At 39.8% G+C, this 18,072-nt stretch overlaps 1 protein-coding gene across 1 annotated transcript in view; it reads right to left on the bottom strand.

Moving 5' to 3' along the window:
* Positions 1-18,072, bottom strand: part of CCDC7 (coiled-coil domain containing 7) — a 279,639-nt gene that overhangs the window by 170,005 nt on the left and 91,562 nt on the right. Inside the window, exon 20 of the mRNA XM_088844150.1 lies at positions 9,474-9,584. Within this exon, the coding sequence (XP_088700276.1) occupies positions 9,474-9,584 (111 nt within the window). The remainder of the gene's footprint in view (positions 1-9,473; positions 9,585-18,072) is intronic.

Genomic DNA, 18,072 nt, shown 5'->3' with positions numbered 1-18,072 from the left:
ATACGTATTTATACACCAAACAATGAAAATGTATATGTACAAGTTTTCCATTACAATATTATGTGTAATAACAAAATAATTAAAATCAGCAAATATATAAACATAGAAGATTGGTTGATCTTTGGTTGATTGGTTGAATCAAACTAAAGTATATATTATAAACTATGGTAAAGTATAAATTACAGTACTTGGTAGTATAAACAAGTGTACCTATTGCTGCAAAGAAAATGCAACAAAACCTCTACAAAACGATTTAGAGGGATTTCAAGAAGGTAGTATTAAGTGAAAAAAAAAAACAAAACTGAAATGAGTATCTTGCATGCTACCTTTTGTGAAAGAAAGGGACATAAGAAAGAAATACAAAAACAGGGGAAAAAGTTATTTTTCAATCAAACATGGAGAAGAAAAACCAAAAAAACAATTTAGTTGGATACCTACAAAAGGAGGGTGAGGACTAAGAAATGCAGGGAAGGTATAAGAAACGAATGACACAGAGTTGGACATGACTGAAGTGACTTAGCAGCAGCAGCAGCAGCCCATTTATTAGTTTTGGGAAAAGGTTCATGTTTTACATATTCAAAAAAACAAAACTAAATTAAAAAACAGGAAGACTAACATTGAAAGCAAACTTGAAGCTGCTGAAGGAAAAAATAAGCAAAGATCCAAGTAACTCATCAACTACTGAACAATGATTAGCTGCTGAACCACCACTGACAGGAGGATGTTGGAATCCACCAAGAAAAAGATACTCTATGTCCCAGGACAAAAGAGATGCCACAACAAGGCAGTAGGATGGAGACAATAACATTAAAATCAAACCTCAAACCAGCCACAGATGCTTGAAGGGCACAAACAAAACCTTATGTGCACCAGGACCCAGGGAAAGGACCAGTGACCCCTACAAGAGTCTAAGCCAGACCTGCCTGAGAGTGTTTGAGGGTCTCCTGTAGAGGCATGATTCAGCAGTGGACTAACATGGGAACAGGAGCACTGGCAGCAGCAGTCCTGGGAGGTGTGGCATGTTGGTATTAAGTCCTCTTGGAGGAGATTGCCATGGGTCCCACTAAAGAGCCTACAGCCCTGACACAGAGACTGCAGACTCTAGGACTGGGCCGCCTCAGGTCAAACTACAGGGAGGGAGCACAGCTCCATCCATCAGCATAAAATTGGATAACAGATTTACTGAGTACGGCCCAGCCCACCAGAGTAAGACCCAGGTTTCCCCACAGCCAGTCCCTTAAAGAAGCTTCCAGAAGCCTCTTCTCCTCTTCTATCAGATGGCAGACAGAATGAAAACCACAATCACAGAAAACTAACCAAAATGATCACATGGATCACAGCCTTGGGTAACTCAATAAAACTATGAGCCATGCTGTGCGGCACCAGCCAAGACAGATGGCTTATGGTGGAGACTTCTGATGAAATGTGGTTCACTGGAGAAGGAAACGACAAATGACTTCTGCATTCTTGCTTTGAGAACCCCATGAACAGTATGAAAAAGGCAAGAAGATATGACACTGAAAGAGTCCTCCAGGTAGGTAGGTGTCCAATATGCTACTGGGGAAGAGTGAAGAAATAGCTTCAGAAAGACTGAAGAGGCTGAGTCAAAGTGGAAATTAGGCCCAGTTTTGGATGTGTCTGGTGGTGAAAGTAAAGTCTGATGCCATAAAAAGCAATATTGCATAGGAATCTGGAATGTTAGGTACATGAATCAAAGTAAATTGGATGTGGTTAAACAGGAGATGGCAAGAGTAAACACTAACATTTTAGGAATCAGTGAACTAAAATGGACAGAATTGGGCAAATTTAATTCAGATGACCATTATATCTACTACTGCAGGCAAGAATCCCTTAGAGGAAATGGAGAAGCCCTCATAGTCAACACGAGAATCTGAAATGCAGTACTTGGGTACAATCTCAAAAACTACAAAACGATCTCAGTTTGCTTCCAAGGCAAGCCATTCAACATCACAATAATTCAAGTCTATGCCCCAACAACTGATGCCAAAGAAGCTAAAGTTGAACGGTTCTATGAAGACCTGTAAGACCTTCTAGGACTAACACCAAAACAAGGTCTCCTTTTCATCACAGGGGATTAAAATGAAAACATAGGAAGTCAAGAGATACCTAGAGTAAAAAGCAAATTTGACCTTGGAGTACAAAATGAAGTAGGGCAAGGATAATAGAGTTTTGCCAAGGGAATGCACTGGTCACAGCTAACACTCTCCCAACAACACAAGAGACGACTCTACAAATGGACATTACCAGATGATCAATACTGAAATAAGACTGATCATATTCTTTGCAGTTGAAGAAACAGAAGCTCTATACAGTCAATAAAACAAGACCCGGAGCTGAATGTGGCTCAGATCATGAGCTCCTTATTGCAAAATTCAGACATAAATTGAAGAAAGTAGGGAAAAACCCCTAGGTCATTCAGGTATCACCTAAATCAAATCCCTTATGATTATACAGTGATCTATGATTCAAAGAATTAGATCTGATAGAAAGAGTGCCTGAAGAACTATGGACAGATGTTTGTAACACTGTATAAGAGGTGGTGAACAAAACCATCCAAAGAAAAAGAAATTCAAGAAGGCAAAATACTTGTCTGAGGAGGCCTTACAATGAGCTGAGAAAAGAAGAGAAGCAAAAGGGAAAGATATATCCATCTGAATACAGAGTTCCCAAGAATATCAAGGAGAAATAAGAAAGCCTTCCTAAGTGATCAATGCAAAGAAAGAGAGGAAAACAGTAGAATGGGAAAAACTAGAGATCTCTTCAAGAAAATTAGAGATACCATGGGAACAGTTCATGAAAAGATGGGCACAGTAAAGGACAGAAAAATGGTAACAACCTAATAGAAGCAGAGAAGATTAAGAAGAGGTAACAAGAATACACAGAAGAACTGTACCAAAAAAAAAGGTCTTAATGACCAGGAGAGAGTGAGACATCTGTGAATGTGAATTCAAGTGGGTCTTAGGAAGCATTTCTATGAACAAAGCTAGTGTAAGTGATGGAATTCCAGCTGGGCTATTGAAAAAGCCTAAAAGATGATGCTTTTAAAGTGCTGCACTCAATATGCCAGCAAATTTGGAAAACTCAGCAGTGGCCAAAGAACTAGAAAAGGTCAATTTTCATTCCAATCCAAAGAAAGGGCAAAGCCAAAGAATGTTCAAATTACTGCACATTTGTGCTCATTTCACATGCATGCAAGGTAATGCTCAAAATCCTTCAAGAAGGGCTTCAACAGTACATGAACCGAGAACTTCCAGATGTACAAACTGGTTTTAGAAAAGGCAGAAGAACCAGACAACAAATCGCCCACATCTATTGGATCATAAAGAAAAGCAAGAGAATTTCAGAAAAACATCTACTTCTGCTTCACTGACTACACTAAGGCCTTTGACTGTGTGGATCACAACAAACCGTGGAAAATTCTTAAAGAGATGGGAATACCAGACAACTGACCTGCCTCCTGAGAAACCTGTATACAGGTCAAGAAGCAACAGTTAGACCTGGACATGAAACAACAGACTGGTTCCCAATTGGGAAAGGAGTATTTCAAGGCTGTATATTGTCACTCTGTTTAATTAACTTACAGGCAGAGTACATCACACGAAATGCCAGGCTGGATGAAGCTCAAACTAGAATCAAGATTGCTGGGAGACATCAAATAAACTCAGACATGCAGATGACACCACCCTAATGGCAGAAAGTGAAAAGGAACTAAAGAGCCTCTTGATGAAGGTGAAAGAGGAGAGTGAAAAAGCTGGCTTAAAACTCAACATTCAAAAAACTATGATCATGGCATCTTGGTCCCATCACTTCAGGGTAAACAAACAGGGGAAAAAATGGAATCTGTGACAGACTTTATTTTCTTGGGCTCCAAAATCACTGTGGACAGTGACTGCGGCCATGAAATTAAAAGATGCTTGCTCCTTGGAAGAAAACCTATGACAAACCTAGACAGTGTATTAAAAAGAAGAGACATTACTTTGTTGACAAAGATTTGTCTAGTCAAAGTTATGGTTTTTCCAGTAGTCATGTACAGACTTGAGAGTTGGACCATAAAGAAGACTGAGCACTGAAGAATTGACACTTTCTAACTGTGGTGCTGGAGAAGACTCTTGAGAGCCCCTTGAACTGCAAGGAGATCAAACCAGTCAATCCTAAAGGAAATAAACCCTGAATATTCATTGAAAGGACTGATGCTATATCCAATACTTGGTCTACCTGATGTGAAGGGCTGACTCATTGGAAAAGATACCGATGCTGGGAAAGATTGAGGGCAGGAGGAGAAAGGGCGATAGAGGATGAGATGGTCAGATGGCATCATTGATTCAATGAACATGAGTTTGAGCAAACTCAGGAAGATAATGATGGACAGGGAAGCCTGATGTGCTGCAGTCCATAGGGTGGCAAAGAGTTGAACATGACTGAGCTACTGAACAACAACTCCTTCTTAGACAAGAGAGTGGGCACAAAAACATTCACAAAAATTTCAGTAGGCTTTTTTCTATTTGTATCAGTTAAGTGATTGTGAAACAGTTTTACAAGTATTCTAAGATGGCTTAATATATAAGTGTGTTGATGTTTCTGAAAGTCAGGATCCACGCTGTGGAAGGACATACACATATAAAATGAAGGAAGGCAAGAACAAGCCCTAAGTGCATTACCTGGAATTGAAGGGGTCTGTAAGAACTGTTTGCAAATATGTCTATGTATGGGTATATGCATATATATATATTCACTTTTATGTGTATGTAGTTTAGCTACATATGAATGCACATGTGTGTGTGTGTAAACACACTGATGTTTCAATTCTATGTTAAAACACTATATATGACCTTTTATAACATAAGAAATTACCAAATTGTCAGTCCTTATTTGGGAAAGCTTCCAACCCTACACTAACAATGTACAGTTCCAGGCACTAGAAATAGTTGCATTCAGGCTGACCCTTAACCTACACTTCCAGCTGACCATGATCTTAAACTTTTCTGCCCAGGAACCTCCATACAGATGCTTCCTTGAGACACTGTACTATTCAGATGTCCCTACCTAGACCATCTTATTAGGCATACTTGGAAAACACTCTTCTCAGTCTGACTCAGTGTAAAGAACTTATCCACTCCAAACTTTGTTTTTCCCTGGGCCCAGGGTCCTTAAAACAGTGGGAGCCTTTTGTTGGAGGCAGTGGGATGTTGCCTCCACTCTCTTCTGTCTATAATGACACACCTGACCCTTTCCCAGTGCTATTCTGTGGGGAAAATGGAAGACTAGTGGAGCTTCAGCCCTTTTCTGTTTCGATTATTGTTTATACTATCAGAGTAAATGAATAAAGGCTTAACTTTACTTTGTACAGTTTGTTATCTTAATTGGCCAACTTGACAACTATCAGCTCTTTGAGAAACTGGCACAGTGAGCAAAGTGACCAATGAAACATAATGCTTTCTGAAAAAGTGAAATCTCTTTAGATCCCACAGAGCCCTTTTAGAAGGTGTTAGAGACGATTTGGGTCATTCTTGGACTATGTAAGTGGATTACTGCAAGGTTGTCCAATGGAACACTCAGCCAGTAATGCCAATGAGTCTCAGAAAGTGCTGGTGGAGGCCACAGAGCACACTTAGAAGGTTCTCATAAATTGTTAAGACTTTTAGTTTGAGGGAAATATTGGTCCTTCACTTTAGCCTCCAAACTCGCATCAGTTTCCCCAGTGAGTCAAATTAGAGATTGAACAGAGGGACTCTAAGAGAGCTAGGGAAATAATTTCTGAGTTCATGATTATGGTTCTCCAGAGATGGACATAAAAGTCATCAGAGACCCAGAAACCTGAGTTATATACTCTATGACTATTGTTAGTTCTGAGTCCTGACAGAGACTGATGACTTTAATGAAAAAGGATGTAAAGGACTTTCCAATCACTGCCCAGTGACCTGAAGAGATCTTCAGAGACTTGGGTCTTAACAGATTCAGATTTCTAGGTTCACCTTTGTGAATCTTAATTGGCTATCAAGCTCAATCAAACTTCTTCATAAGTTTGTGTCAATTAGTTGTCACATGGTCAGATCTTAATTGGTAAATTTCAGGCATCCAAAAATTGGCGGCTGCCAGAAAGAAAAAGTGATATAATAATGCTCCCTCTACTGTATATTATGGGCAATGACTTTACCAGGACTGGAAAAGGTCAGTCTTCATTCCAATCCCAAAGAAAGGGAATGCCAAAGAATGCTCAAACTATCAAACAATTGCACTCATCTCACATGCTAGTAAAGTCATGCTCAAAATTCTCCAAGCTAGGCTTCAGCAATATGTGAACCGTGATCTTCCAGATGTTCAAGCGGGTTTTAGAAGAAGAACCAGAGATCAAATTGCCAACATCCGCTGGATCATGGAGAAAGCAAGAGTTCCAGAAAAACATCTATTTCTGCTTCATTGACTATCCCAAAGCCTTTGACTGTGTGGATCACAATATACTGTGGAACATTCTGAAAGAGATGGGAATCCCAGACCACCTGACCTGCCTCTTGAGAAACCTGTATGCAGGTCAGGAAGCAACAGTCAGAACTGGACATGGAACAACAGACTGGTTCCAAATAGGAAAAGGAGTGCGTCAAGGTTGTATATTGTCACCCTGCTTATTTAACTTCTATACAGAGTACATCATGAGGAACACTGTGCTGGAAGAAGCACAAGCTGGAATCAAGATTGCTGGGAGAGATATCAATAACCTCAGATATGCAGATGACACCACCCTTATGGCAGAAAGTGAAGAGGAACTCAAAAGCCTCTTGATGAAAGTGAAAGAGGAGAGTGAAAAGGTTGGCTTGAAGCTCAACATTCAGAAAACGAAGATAATGGCATCTGGTCCCATCACTTCTTGGGAAATAGATGGGGAAACAGTGGAAACGGTGTCAGACTTTATTTTTTTGGGCTCCAAAATCACTGCGGATGATGACTGCAGCCATGAAATTAAAAGACGCTTACTCCTTGGAAGGAAAGTTATGACCAACCTAGACAGTATATTAAAAAGCAGAGACATTACTTTGCCAACCAAGGTCGTCTAGTCAAGGCTATGGTTTTTCCAGTGGTCATGTATGGATGTGAGAGTTGGACTGTGAAGAAAGCTGAGCACCGAAGAATTGATGCTTTTGAACTGTGGTACTAGAGAAGACTCTTGAGAATCCCTTGATTCTCAAGGAGAATTCAGCCAGTCCATTCTAGAGGAGATCAATCCTGGGTGTTCATTGGAAGGACTGATGCTAAAGCTGAAACTCCAATACTTTGGCCACCTCATGCGACGAGTTGACTCACTGGAAAAGACTCTGATGCTGGGAAGGATTGGGGGCAGGAGGAGAAGGGGACGACAGAGAATGAGATGGCTGGATGGCATTACCGACTTGATGGACATGAGTTTGAATGAACTCCGGGATTTGGTGATGGACAGGGAGGCCTGGTGTGCTGTGATTCATGGGGTCACAAAGAGTCAGACACGACTGAGCGACTGAACTGAACTGAATTGTCCTTACCTAAAATCTGTTGCCCCTGATTCCCACACAACGGGGTATCAATGGAATAAATTAACAATCTCCACCGAGGTACTCTTGTTACACTATGGGCCATGAGGACCTAACATGTAGCCCCACTACAGTCCACTTTGTGGTGGCCGCTATGAATAAAGCAAGTGTATTTTCTATACTTTTATCACTGAATCTTGAGATGGATCAGAAACTAGCATATACACTTATTGTGATTCTCAGCTTTCAAAAATAAAAATAGGGCTATACTAAAGCACCTATTTCCCCGGTAAAGATATGAGAACCTATTCCAGGACAAAGTTCAAAAGGAAGTTGGAGGAGAATTGCAATTCTTGGGCTTTTTGGATCATGGTACACTAATATCTGTAATCCTCACAAGCCTTGGCACTAGAATGAGGGAGAAACAGATAATGCTGTTTTGGGGCCACCACCACAAACAGAAACCTTTTCTAGGTCAGACTATGGTACGCTGCATTGTTATTGCCTTCACTGCTGAATGTATTATTGGTAGAGATGTATTACTTAGGTGACCCGTCACTCGCATTCACTCCCAAACTGTGGCAGGATTTGATACTGTTAGGATATTTTAATGGGCAGCTGGAAGATCTTGAGCCACCCAACTATCAGGACCTAGAACCCTTATCTGTTAAATACCAATAACAATACTGACATGCTGGGTGTAAAAAATAAACAGCTGCCCTTGTTGCTGAGCTTGAACAAGCCAACAAATTCCACAGACTATATCTGCATTCAATAGCCCTATCAGGGAAAAAAAAAATAGCCCCATCAGACCTGTGCACAAAACCTCAGGTGCCTGCAGACTAACATGATTAAGGCTGCACAAAGTTTAAGTACCAACCTCACACTGGTATTGTGACTGTCACAGAAGCTGTTACCCAAGGTAAAGGAACTCAGTATACAGCAATCAACAACTTGAATACTTTTCAGCATCTCTCTTCATGCCAATGACAATGATCAATTTATCCCTATGTAGAATTAATTGAAATATGCCACTAATGTCCTTCCACAGGGATCTCTCCATTCCCCATTTGCCTATCTTCAATGGGTAGAGCATGACTGAGATAAAGTCCCATTCACAGAGGGAATGATAGCCTTGCTATATTGAAGACATCTTTCTGGTGGGCCCAGAGAAGCACCATCCCACAAGGACTGAACATCCTGTTGATCCATATGGGACAACATAGCTGGGCCATTAATATAGACAAGGACCTAGTGTCCAAGTGAAATTCCAGTGTGTGACCTGTAGCAGATAAAAATCTTATTCCAGAGGAGATGTTTGCAAATCTTTGGGCCCTCTCTTCCTCAAATTATTTATTTTAAATGTATTGATGGGACTTTTGATGGGATTCTTTGGCGACTAACACATCTGCATGCTGCCCACAGGGATGTGATGGCACATTTCTAAGGAGTTACCATAAAGGCTATCCCCTTTGTGTGGAGACCCAGCCAAAAAGATGCTCTGGAAGACTTCCAACAGACCATTCAAGCTCTTTCCCTGGACTCTTCTGAGTCCCCATTTGTTTTCTGAGTTACTGACCTCTTTGTAGCTTACTGACATTGTAGCCTAAAGCAAAAAGACACTGACAGAGGTCAGAGGCAGCCACTGGTCATTTGGAGCAGAAAGTTCCCAGGTTGGCTGAAAGGTACATAGCCTTAGTGAGATAACTACTGATCTATTATTGTCCTTAATGGATACTGAGCATGAAATAGTCTTACGGTCAGAAATTCCAACTAAACTGTATCAAGAACTTCATTTTTGTTTTCAAGCTGCCTTAAAGTATTCATACTTTAAATCAAAATGTAAAATTTTATCCATACAAACATATGCTGAGATATATCTTCAGGAAACAAAAAAGATCTGATAAGTTTAATTTAAAATGATATGAAGTTATTTACGATTATGATGCTTACTAGAGAGTCTTTCCTTTTTGAGAGTTCTTTGCTTCTTTAATTGCATTTGGGTTTTTGTCACCGAATCCTGATGGTTAAGCATAACCTTTTCATATGATGCTTCATCATAACCTACACAAACAAATGCATTTAGTCCACTGAATAGAAAAAGTAGATCTACTGTGAAATATCTAAACTTCAAATTTATATAAGTGTACAGCAGAATTCTCTTTCATTTTGATAAAAAAATAATAATGCTAGATATGACATAAAAATTGTGAGAAAAGTTTTCATTGAGTGTTTTGAATATATTTCTATCAGTCTCTAGTTTTCTTGGGTTATTTATACTTTAGGTCACTATCAATCATAGGTCAAACAATGAAAACACATAGGCACAAGACTACTCATCATAGCATCATGTGTAATTGCATAATATTCAAACTACCTGAATATTCATAGATCATTGCTTGAATAATCTAAGATACGTACCATAAACTGATATGTTATAAATAATGGTTTATAATGTGACACTAACAGCTGTACATACAGCTGTAAAATGAGTGAAAAAGTTATCCAGACATGAAAGAATTTCCAAGAAAGAATGTTATGTAAAAAATAAAAGTGAAAATTTGGTATATTACCTTTGAGGTAAGAAAGAAGGGGAAGTTAAGGGGAAAATTAAGAAAAATAGAAACATTTACAAATGAATTACAGAAATTATAAACCAGAGAACAATATAATACATAGTTACTTACAACAGAAGGTGTAAACTGGGGCATATAGAGGAAGGGATTCAGGAAAACATGATCTCTTGCAATCTCTTTTAGAGGTAAGTTGATAATCTATATATTCCAAACTTGAAAGCAAATTAAGGGGGCGGTCCTAAGATGGCGGAGGAATAGGATGGGGAGACCACTTTCTCCCCCACAAATTCATTGAAAGAACATTTGAACACTGAACAAATTCCACAAAACAACTTCTGAATGCTGACAGAGGACATCAGGCACCCAGAAAGGCAGCCCATTGTTGTCGAAAGGAGGTAGGACAAAATAAAAAAGATAAAAAGAGAGACAAAAAGAGGTAGGGATGGAGATCCATTCTGGGAAGGGAGTCTTAGAAGTTTCCAAACACCAGGAAACACTCTCACCAGGGTCTGCGGGGAATCTTGGAATCTCAGAGGGCCACATAACCAGGAGGAAAAAATCAATCGATAATTAAAATCCACAGATTACATGCCTAATGACAACTCCCAGCGCTTGCAGCCGCCACCAACAAGCTGGGGATGAACAGAGAAATGAGGGCTGCATTGCTTAGGGTAAGGACTGAGCCGGAATGGCCTGAGGGCAATCTGAGAGAATGAAAGTGAGATAGCGACCCAAAATGTGGGACAGCCAGAGAGAGAGAGAGAACTATCCTGCGAAAAGCCCTAACCTGAGGCACTGTCAGGCTCGCTCACAGAACAAAGGACTGAGCAAATACCAGAGGAGAGCTAGCAGGCTGCAGACCAGCCCATCCCCTGCTGGAGACATGCAGGTGGGGGGTGGGACACAGTCAGAGCGGAAAGGGGCAATCCCGGCTGCAGAGAGGTACCCTCTACCAAACTGTAAGCACGCTTCGTTCCTAACCAACACTTTTTGGGATTCTGGACGGTTGACATCCGCCAAGAGAGTCACAACCAGATATCAGCTCCCCAGAAGACACACACTGCACACCTGAGAAGGCATTCCCACTGTATATCCAGAACCAAGCAGCTGGGATAGGGAAGCACCCCCCACCTGGGGGTGACTACACTCGCCAAGCACCCAGTCACCTGAACTGTTCGGACCTGGGAAGGGCACAAAACGCAGGCCCAACTGAGTCTGCGCCTTTGGGGAGTACTTGAGAAGTACTTGAGAACGCTTACTCCTTGGAAGGAAAGTTATGACCAACCTAGATAGCATATTAAAAAGCAGAGACATCACTTTGCCAACCAAGGTCCGTCTAGTCAAGGCTATGGTTTTTCCCGTGGTCATGTATGGATGTGAGAGTTGGACTGTGAAGAAAACTGATCACCGAAGAATTGATGCTTTAAAACTGTGGTGTTGGAGAAGACTCTTGAGAGTCCCTTGGACTGCAAGGAGATCCAACCAGTCTATTCTAAAGGAGATCAGTCCTGGGTGTTCATTGGAAGGACTGATGCTAAAGCTGAAGCTCCAATACTTTGGCCATGTCATGCGAAGAGGTGACTCACTGGAAAAGACTCTGATGCTGGGAGGTATTGGGGGCAGGAGGAGAAGGGGACGACAAAGAATGAGATGGCTGGATGGCATCACCAACTCGATGGATGTGAGTTTGAGTGAACTCCAGGAGTAGGTGATGGACAGGGAGGCCTGGCGTGCTGTGACTCATGGGGTCGCAAAGAGTCGGACACGACTCAGCGACTGAACTGAGAACCTGAAATTGAGTGGCTTAGACCTGGGAAGTGCATGCAACTCAGGGCCCGCCTCAGACAGTTCCCGTCAGAGCAACCTGGAGCCTGAGCAGTGTAGACCATGAAAGCACACATGCCGTGAGCGGGGACAAACCCAGTGTGGCTGAAACACTGCGAGCACTCCCCACACATTCCAGTGATATTTGCTTTCAGTCTTCTTCCCTCCCCACAGCACGAATGAACAAGTGACCCTAAATAAGTGACCACCTTCTCCCTCTTGTGTCAGGGCGGAAATTAAACACTGAAGAGACCAGCAAACAGAAGAAGCTAAAATAAACAGAGGGAACCGCTTTGGAAGTGAAAGGTGCAACAGATTAAAGCCCTATAGTTAGCAACAACTACATTGGAAGGGGCCTATAGATCTTGAGAAGTATAAGCCGAATCAAGGAACTATCTGAAACCCAACTGACCCCACACTGTTTGCAACAGCTCCAGAGAAATTCATAGATATATTTTTACTATTACATTTTTTAATTAAAAAAACCTGTTTTTAATTTTTAAGTCCTCTATTACTCTTTTAATTTTCATTTTTATAATCTATTACATTGCCACAAAAAGACTATTTTTAAAGCAAACTCCATATATATATTTCATAATGTTTGTGACTATGTTTTGTTTTTTTAATATTGTATTTTTGAGAGTCTAACCTCTACCCTAGATTTTTATTTTTATTTTTTTTTATAATTAATTTATTTTTTATTGGAGGCAAATTATTTTACAATATTATATTGGTTGGTTTTGCCATACATTGACATGAATTCGCCCCGGGTTTACATAAGTTCCCCCTCCTGAACCCCCCTCCCACCTCCCTCCTCCCTTTATCCTCCCTCTGGATCATCCCCGCATGCCAGCCCCGAGCATCCTATAACATGCATTGACTCTGAACTAGTGATTCGTTTCACATATGACAACATACGTGTTTCAATGACATTCTCCCAAATCATCCCACCCTCACCCTCTCCCATAGAGTCCCAAAGACTGTTCTATACATCTGTGTCTCTTTTGCTGTCTCGTATACAGGGTTATCATTTGCATCTTTCTAAATTCCATATATATGCGTTAGTATACTGTATTGGTGTTTTTCTTTCTGGCTTACTTCACTCTGTATAATAGGCTCCAGTTTCATCCACCTCATTAGAACTGATTCAAATGTATTCTTTTTAATGGCTGAATAATACTCCATTGTGTATATGTACCAAAGCTTTCTTATCCATTCATCTGCAGATGGACATCTAGGTTGCTTCCATGTCCTGGCTATTATAAACAGTGCTGCAATGAACATTGGAGTACATGTGTCTCTTTCAATTCTGGTTTCCTCGGTGTGTATGCCCAGGAGTGCGATTGCTGGATCATATGGCAGTTGTATTTCCAGTTTTTTGAGGAATCTCCACACTGTTCTCCATAGTGGCTGTACGAGTTTGCATTCCCACCAACAGTGTAAGAGGGTTCCTTTCTCTCCACATCCTCTCCAGCATTTATTGCATGTAGACTTTTGGATAGCAGCCATTCTGACTGGTGTGAAATGGTATCTCATTGTGGTTTTGATTTGCATCTCTCTGATTATGAGGGATGTTGAGCAATTTTTCATGTGTTTGTTAGCCATCTTTATGTCTTCTTTGGAGAAATGTCTGTTTAGTTCTTTGGCCCATTTTTTGATTGGGTCATTTATTTTTCTGGAATTGAGCTGCAGGAGCTGCTTGTATATTTTGGAGATTAATCCTTTATCCGTTGCTTCATTTGCTATTATTTTCTCCCATTCTGAAGGCTGTCTTTTCACCTTACTTATAGTTTCCTTTGCTGTGCAGAAGCTTTTGATTTTAATTAGGTCCCATTTGTTTATTTTTGCTTTTATTTCCAATATTCTGGGAGGTGGGTCATGGAGGATCCTGCTGTGATTTATGTCGGAGAGTGTTTTGCCTACGTTCTCCTCTAAGAGTTTTATAGTATCTGGTCTTACATTTAGCTCTCTAATCCATTTTGAATTTATTTTTGTGTATGGTGTTAGGAAGTGTTCTAGTTTCATTCTTTTACAGGTGGCTGACCAGTTTTTCCAGCACCACTTGTTAAAGAGATTGTCTTTTCTCCATTTTATATTCTTGCCTCCTTTGTCAAAGATGAGGTGTCCATAGGTGCGTGGATTTATCTCTGGGTTTTCTATTTTGTTCCATTGATCTATATTTCTGTCTTTATGCCAGTACCATACTGTCTTGATGACTGTGGCTTTGTAGTAGAGCCTGAAGTCCGGCAGGTTAATTCCCCCAGTTCCATTTTTCTTCCTCAAGATTGCTTTGGCTATTCGAGGTTTTTTTGTATTTCCATACAAATTGTGAGATTATTTGTTCTAGTTCTGTGAAAAATATCTTTGGTAGCTTGATAGGGATTGCATTGAATGTATAAATTACTTTGGATAGTATACTCATTTTTACAATATTTATTCTTCCAATCCATGAACATGGCATATTTCTCCATCTATTAGTGTCCTCTTTGATTGCTTTCAGTAGTGTTTTATAGTTTTCTATGTACAAGTCTTTTGTTTCCTTAGGTAGATATATTCCTAAGTATTTAATTCTTTTCGTTGCAACAGTGAATGGAATAGTTTCCTTAATTTCTCTTTCTATTTTCTCATTATTAGTGTATAGGAATGCAAGGGATTCGTGTGTGTTGATTTTATATCCTGCAACATTACTGTAATCATTGATTAGCTCTAGTAGTTTTCTGGTAGAGTCTCTAGGGTTTTTTGTGTAGAGGATCATGTCATCAGCGAACAGTGAAAGTTTTACTTCTTCTTTTCCAATTTGTATTCCTTTTATGTCTTTTTCTGCTCTGATTGCTGTGGCCAAAACTTCCAGAACTATGTTGAATAGTAGTGGTGAGAGTGGGCACCCTTTTCTTGTTCCTGACTTTAGGGGAAATGCTTTCAGTTCTTCACCATTGAGGATAATGTTTGCTGTGGGTTTGTCATATATAGCTTTTATTATGTTGAGGTATGTCCCTTCTATTCCCACTTTCTGGAGGGTTTTTATCATAAATGGATGTTGAATTTTGTCGAAGGCTTTCTCTGCATCTATTGAGATAATCATATGATTTTTATTTTTCAGTTTGTTAATGTGGTGTATTACATTGATTGATTTGCGGATATTGAAGAATCCTTGCATTCCTGGGATAAAGCCCACTTGGTCATGATGTATGATCTTCTTAATGTGTTGTTGGATTCTGATTGCTAGAATTTTGTTAAGGATTTTTGCATCTATGTTCATCAATGATAATGGCCTGTAGTTTTCTTTTTTTGTGGGGTCTTTACCAGGTTTTGGGATTAGGGTGATGGTGGCCTCATAGAATGAGTTTGGAAGTTTCCCTTCCTCAGCAATTTTCTGGAAGAGTTTGAGTAGAATAGGTGTTAGCTCTTCTCTAAATTTTTGGTAGAATTCGGCTGTGAAGCCGTCTGGACCTGGGCTTTTGTTTGCTGGAAGATTCTTGATTACAGCCTCTAGTTCCGTGCTTGTGATGGGTCTGTTCAGATTTTCTATTTCTTCCTGGTTCAGTTTTGGAAAGTTGTACTTTTCTAGGAATTTGTCCATTTCTTCCAGGTTATTCATTTTATTGCCATATAATTGCTGATAGTATTCTCTAATAATCCTTTGTATTTCTGTGTTGTCAGTTGTGATCTCTCCATTTTCATTTCTAATTTTATTGATTTGGTTCTTCTCCCTTTGTTTCTTGAGAAGTCTGGCTAGTGGTTTGTCAATTTTATTTACCTTCTCAAAGAACCAGCTTTTGGCTTTGTTGATTTTTGCTATGGTCTCTTTTGTTTCTTTTGCATTTATCTCTGCCCTAATTCTTACGATTTCTTTCCTTCTACTGACCCTGGGGTTCTTCATTTCTTCCTTTTCTAGTTGCTTTAGATGTAGAGTTAGGTTATTTAGTTGACTTTTTTCTTGTTTCTTGATGTGTGCCTGTATTGCTATGAACTTCCCCCTTAGCACTGCTTTTACAGTGTCCCAGAGGTTTTGGGTTGTTGTGTTTTCATTTTCATTCATTTCTATGCATATTTTGATTTCTTCTATGATTTTTTCATTATTCAGCAGCGTGTTGTTCAGCCTCCATATGTTGGCATCTTTAATAGTTTTTCTCCCGTAATTGAGATCTAATCTTACTGCATTGTGGTCAGAAAAGATGCATGGAATGATTTCAACTTTTTTGAATTTACCAAGGCTAGATTTATGGCCCAGGATGTGATCTATCCTGGAAAAGGTTCCGTGTGCACTTGAGAAAAAGGTGAAATTCATTGTTTTGGGGTGAAATGTCCTATAGATATCTATTGGGTCTAACTGGACTATTGTATCATTTAAAGTTTGTGTTTCCTTGTTAATTTTCTGTTAGTTGATCTATCCATAGATGTAAGTGGGGTATTAAAATCTCCCACTATTATTGCATTGTTGTTAATTTCCCCTTTCATACTTGTTTGTAATTGTCTTACATATTGCGGTGCTCCTATGTTGGGTGCATAAATATTTATAATTGTTATATCTTCTTCTTGGATTGATCCTTTGATCATTATGTAGTTTCCTTCTTTTTCTCTTTTCACAGCCTTTGTTTTAAAGTCTATTTTATCTGATATGAGTATTGCTACTCCTGCTTTCTTTTGGTCTCTATTTGCATGGAATATCTTTTTCCAGCCCTTCACTTTCAGTCTGTATGTGTCCCTCGTTTTGAGGTGGGTCTCTTGCAGACAACATATATGGGGGTCTTGTTTTTGTATCCATTCAGCCAGCCTTTGTCTTTTGGTTGGGGCATTCAACCCGTTTACGTTTAAGGTAATTATTGATAAGTACGATCCCGTAGCCATTTTCTTTATTGCCTTGGGTTCGAGTTTATACACCCTTTCTGTGTTTCCTGTCTAGAAAAGATCCTTTAGCATTTGTTGGAGAGCTGGTTTGGTAATGCTGAATTCTCTCAGCTTTTGCTTGTCTGTAAAGCTTTTGATTTTTCCTTCATATTTGAATGAGCTCCTTGCCGGGTACAGTAGTCTGGGCTGTAGGTTATTTTCTTTCATCACTTTAAGTATGTCTTGCCATTCCCTCCTGGCCTGAAGAGTTTCTGTTGAAAGATCGGCTGTTATCCTTATGGGAATCCCCTTGTGTGTTATTTGCTGTTTTTCCCTTGCTGCTTTTAAGATTTGTTCTTTGTGTTTGATCTTTGTTAATTTGATTAATATGTGTCTTGGAGTATTTTGCCTTGGGTTTATCCTGTTGGGGACTCTCTGGGTTTCTTGGACTTGGGTGATTATTTCTTTCCCTATTTTAGGGAAGTTTTCAACTATTATCTCCTCAAGTATTCTTTCATGGTCTTTCTTTTTGTCTTCTTCTTCTGGGACTCCTATGATTCGAACGTTGGAGCGTTTAACATTGTCCCAGAGGTCTCTAATATTGTTCTCATTTCTTTTAATTTGTTTTTCTTTTTTCCTCTCTGTTTCATTTATTTCTACAATTCTATCTTCTAGTTCGCTTATCCTGTCTTCTGCCTCTGTTATTCTACTGTTTGTTCCCTCCAGAGTGTTTCTGATCTCATCTATTGCATTATTCATTGTATACTGACTCTTTTTTATTTCCTTTAAGTCCTTCTTAAACCTTTCTTCCATCTTCTCAATCCTTTTCTCCAGGTTATTTATCTGTAACTCCATTTTGCTTTCAAGATTTTGAATCATTTTCACCACCAAAATTCGAAATTCTTTATCAGGTAGATTCCCTATATCTTCCTCTTTTGTTTGTGTTGATGGGCATTTATCTTGTTCCTTTACTTGCTGGGTATTTCTCTGCCTCTTCATCTTGCTTATAATGCTTTGCTTGGGGTGGCCTTTCCCTCTTCTGGCCGTTTGTGGAGATCTCTTTATTATGTAGTTTCCTCTCTGTGTGTGGGGTTGGACAGGTGACTTGTCAAAGTTCCCTGGTTATGGAAGCTTGTGTCGGTGTTCTGGTGGGTGCAGCTGGATTTGTTCTCTCTGGAGTGCAATGAAGTGTCCAGTAATGAGTTATGAGATGTCAGTGAGTTTGGAGTGACTTTGGGCAGCCTGTATATTGAAGCTCAGGGCTAGTTTCCTGTGTTACTGGAGAATTTGGCGTGGTATGTCTTGCTCTGGAACTTGTTGACCCT

The sequence above is a fragment of the Moschus berezovskii genome, chromosome 15 (assembly GCF_049115385.1).
Source record: "Moschus berezovskii isolate FMDL1 chromosome 15, NW_MosBer_1.0, whole genome shotgun sequence".
Taxonomy (NCBI): Eukaryota; Metazoa; Chordata; class Mammalia; order Artiodactyla; family Moschidae; genus Moschus; species Moschus berezovskii.
Note: the sequence above shows the minus strand (reverse complement) of the source record. Positions and strands in the feature narration are given on the sequence as shown.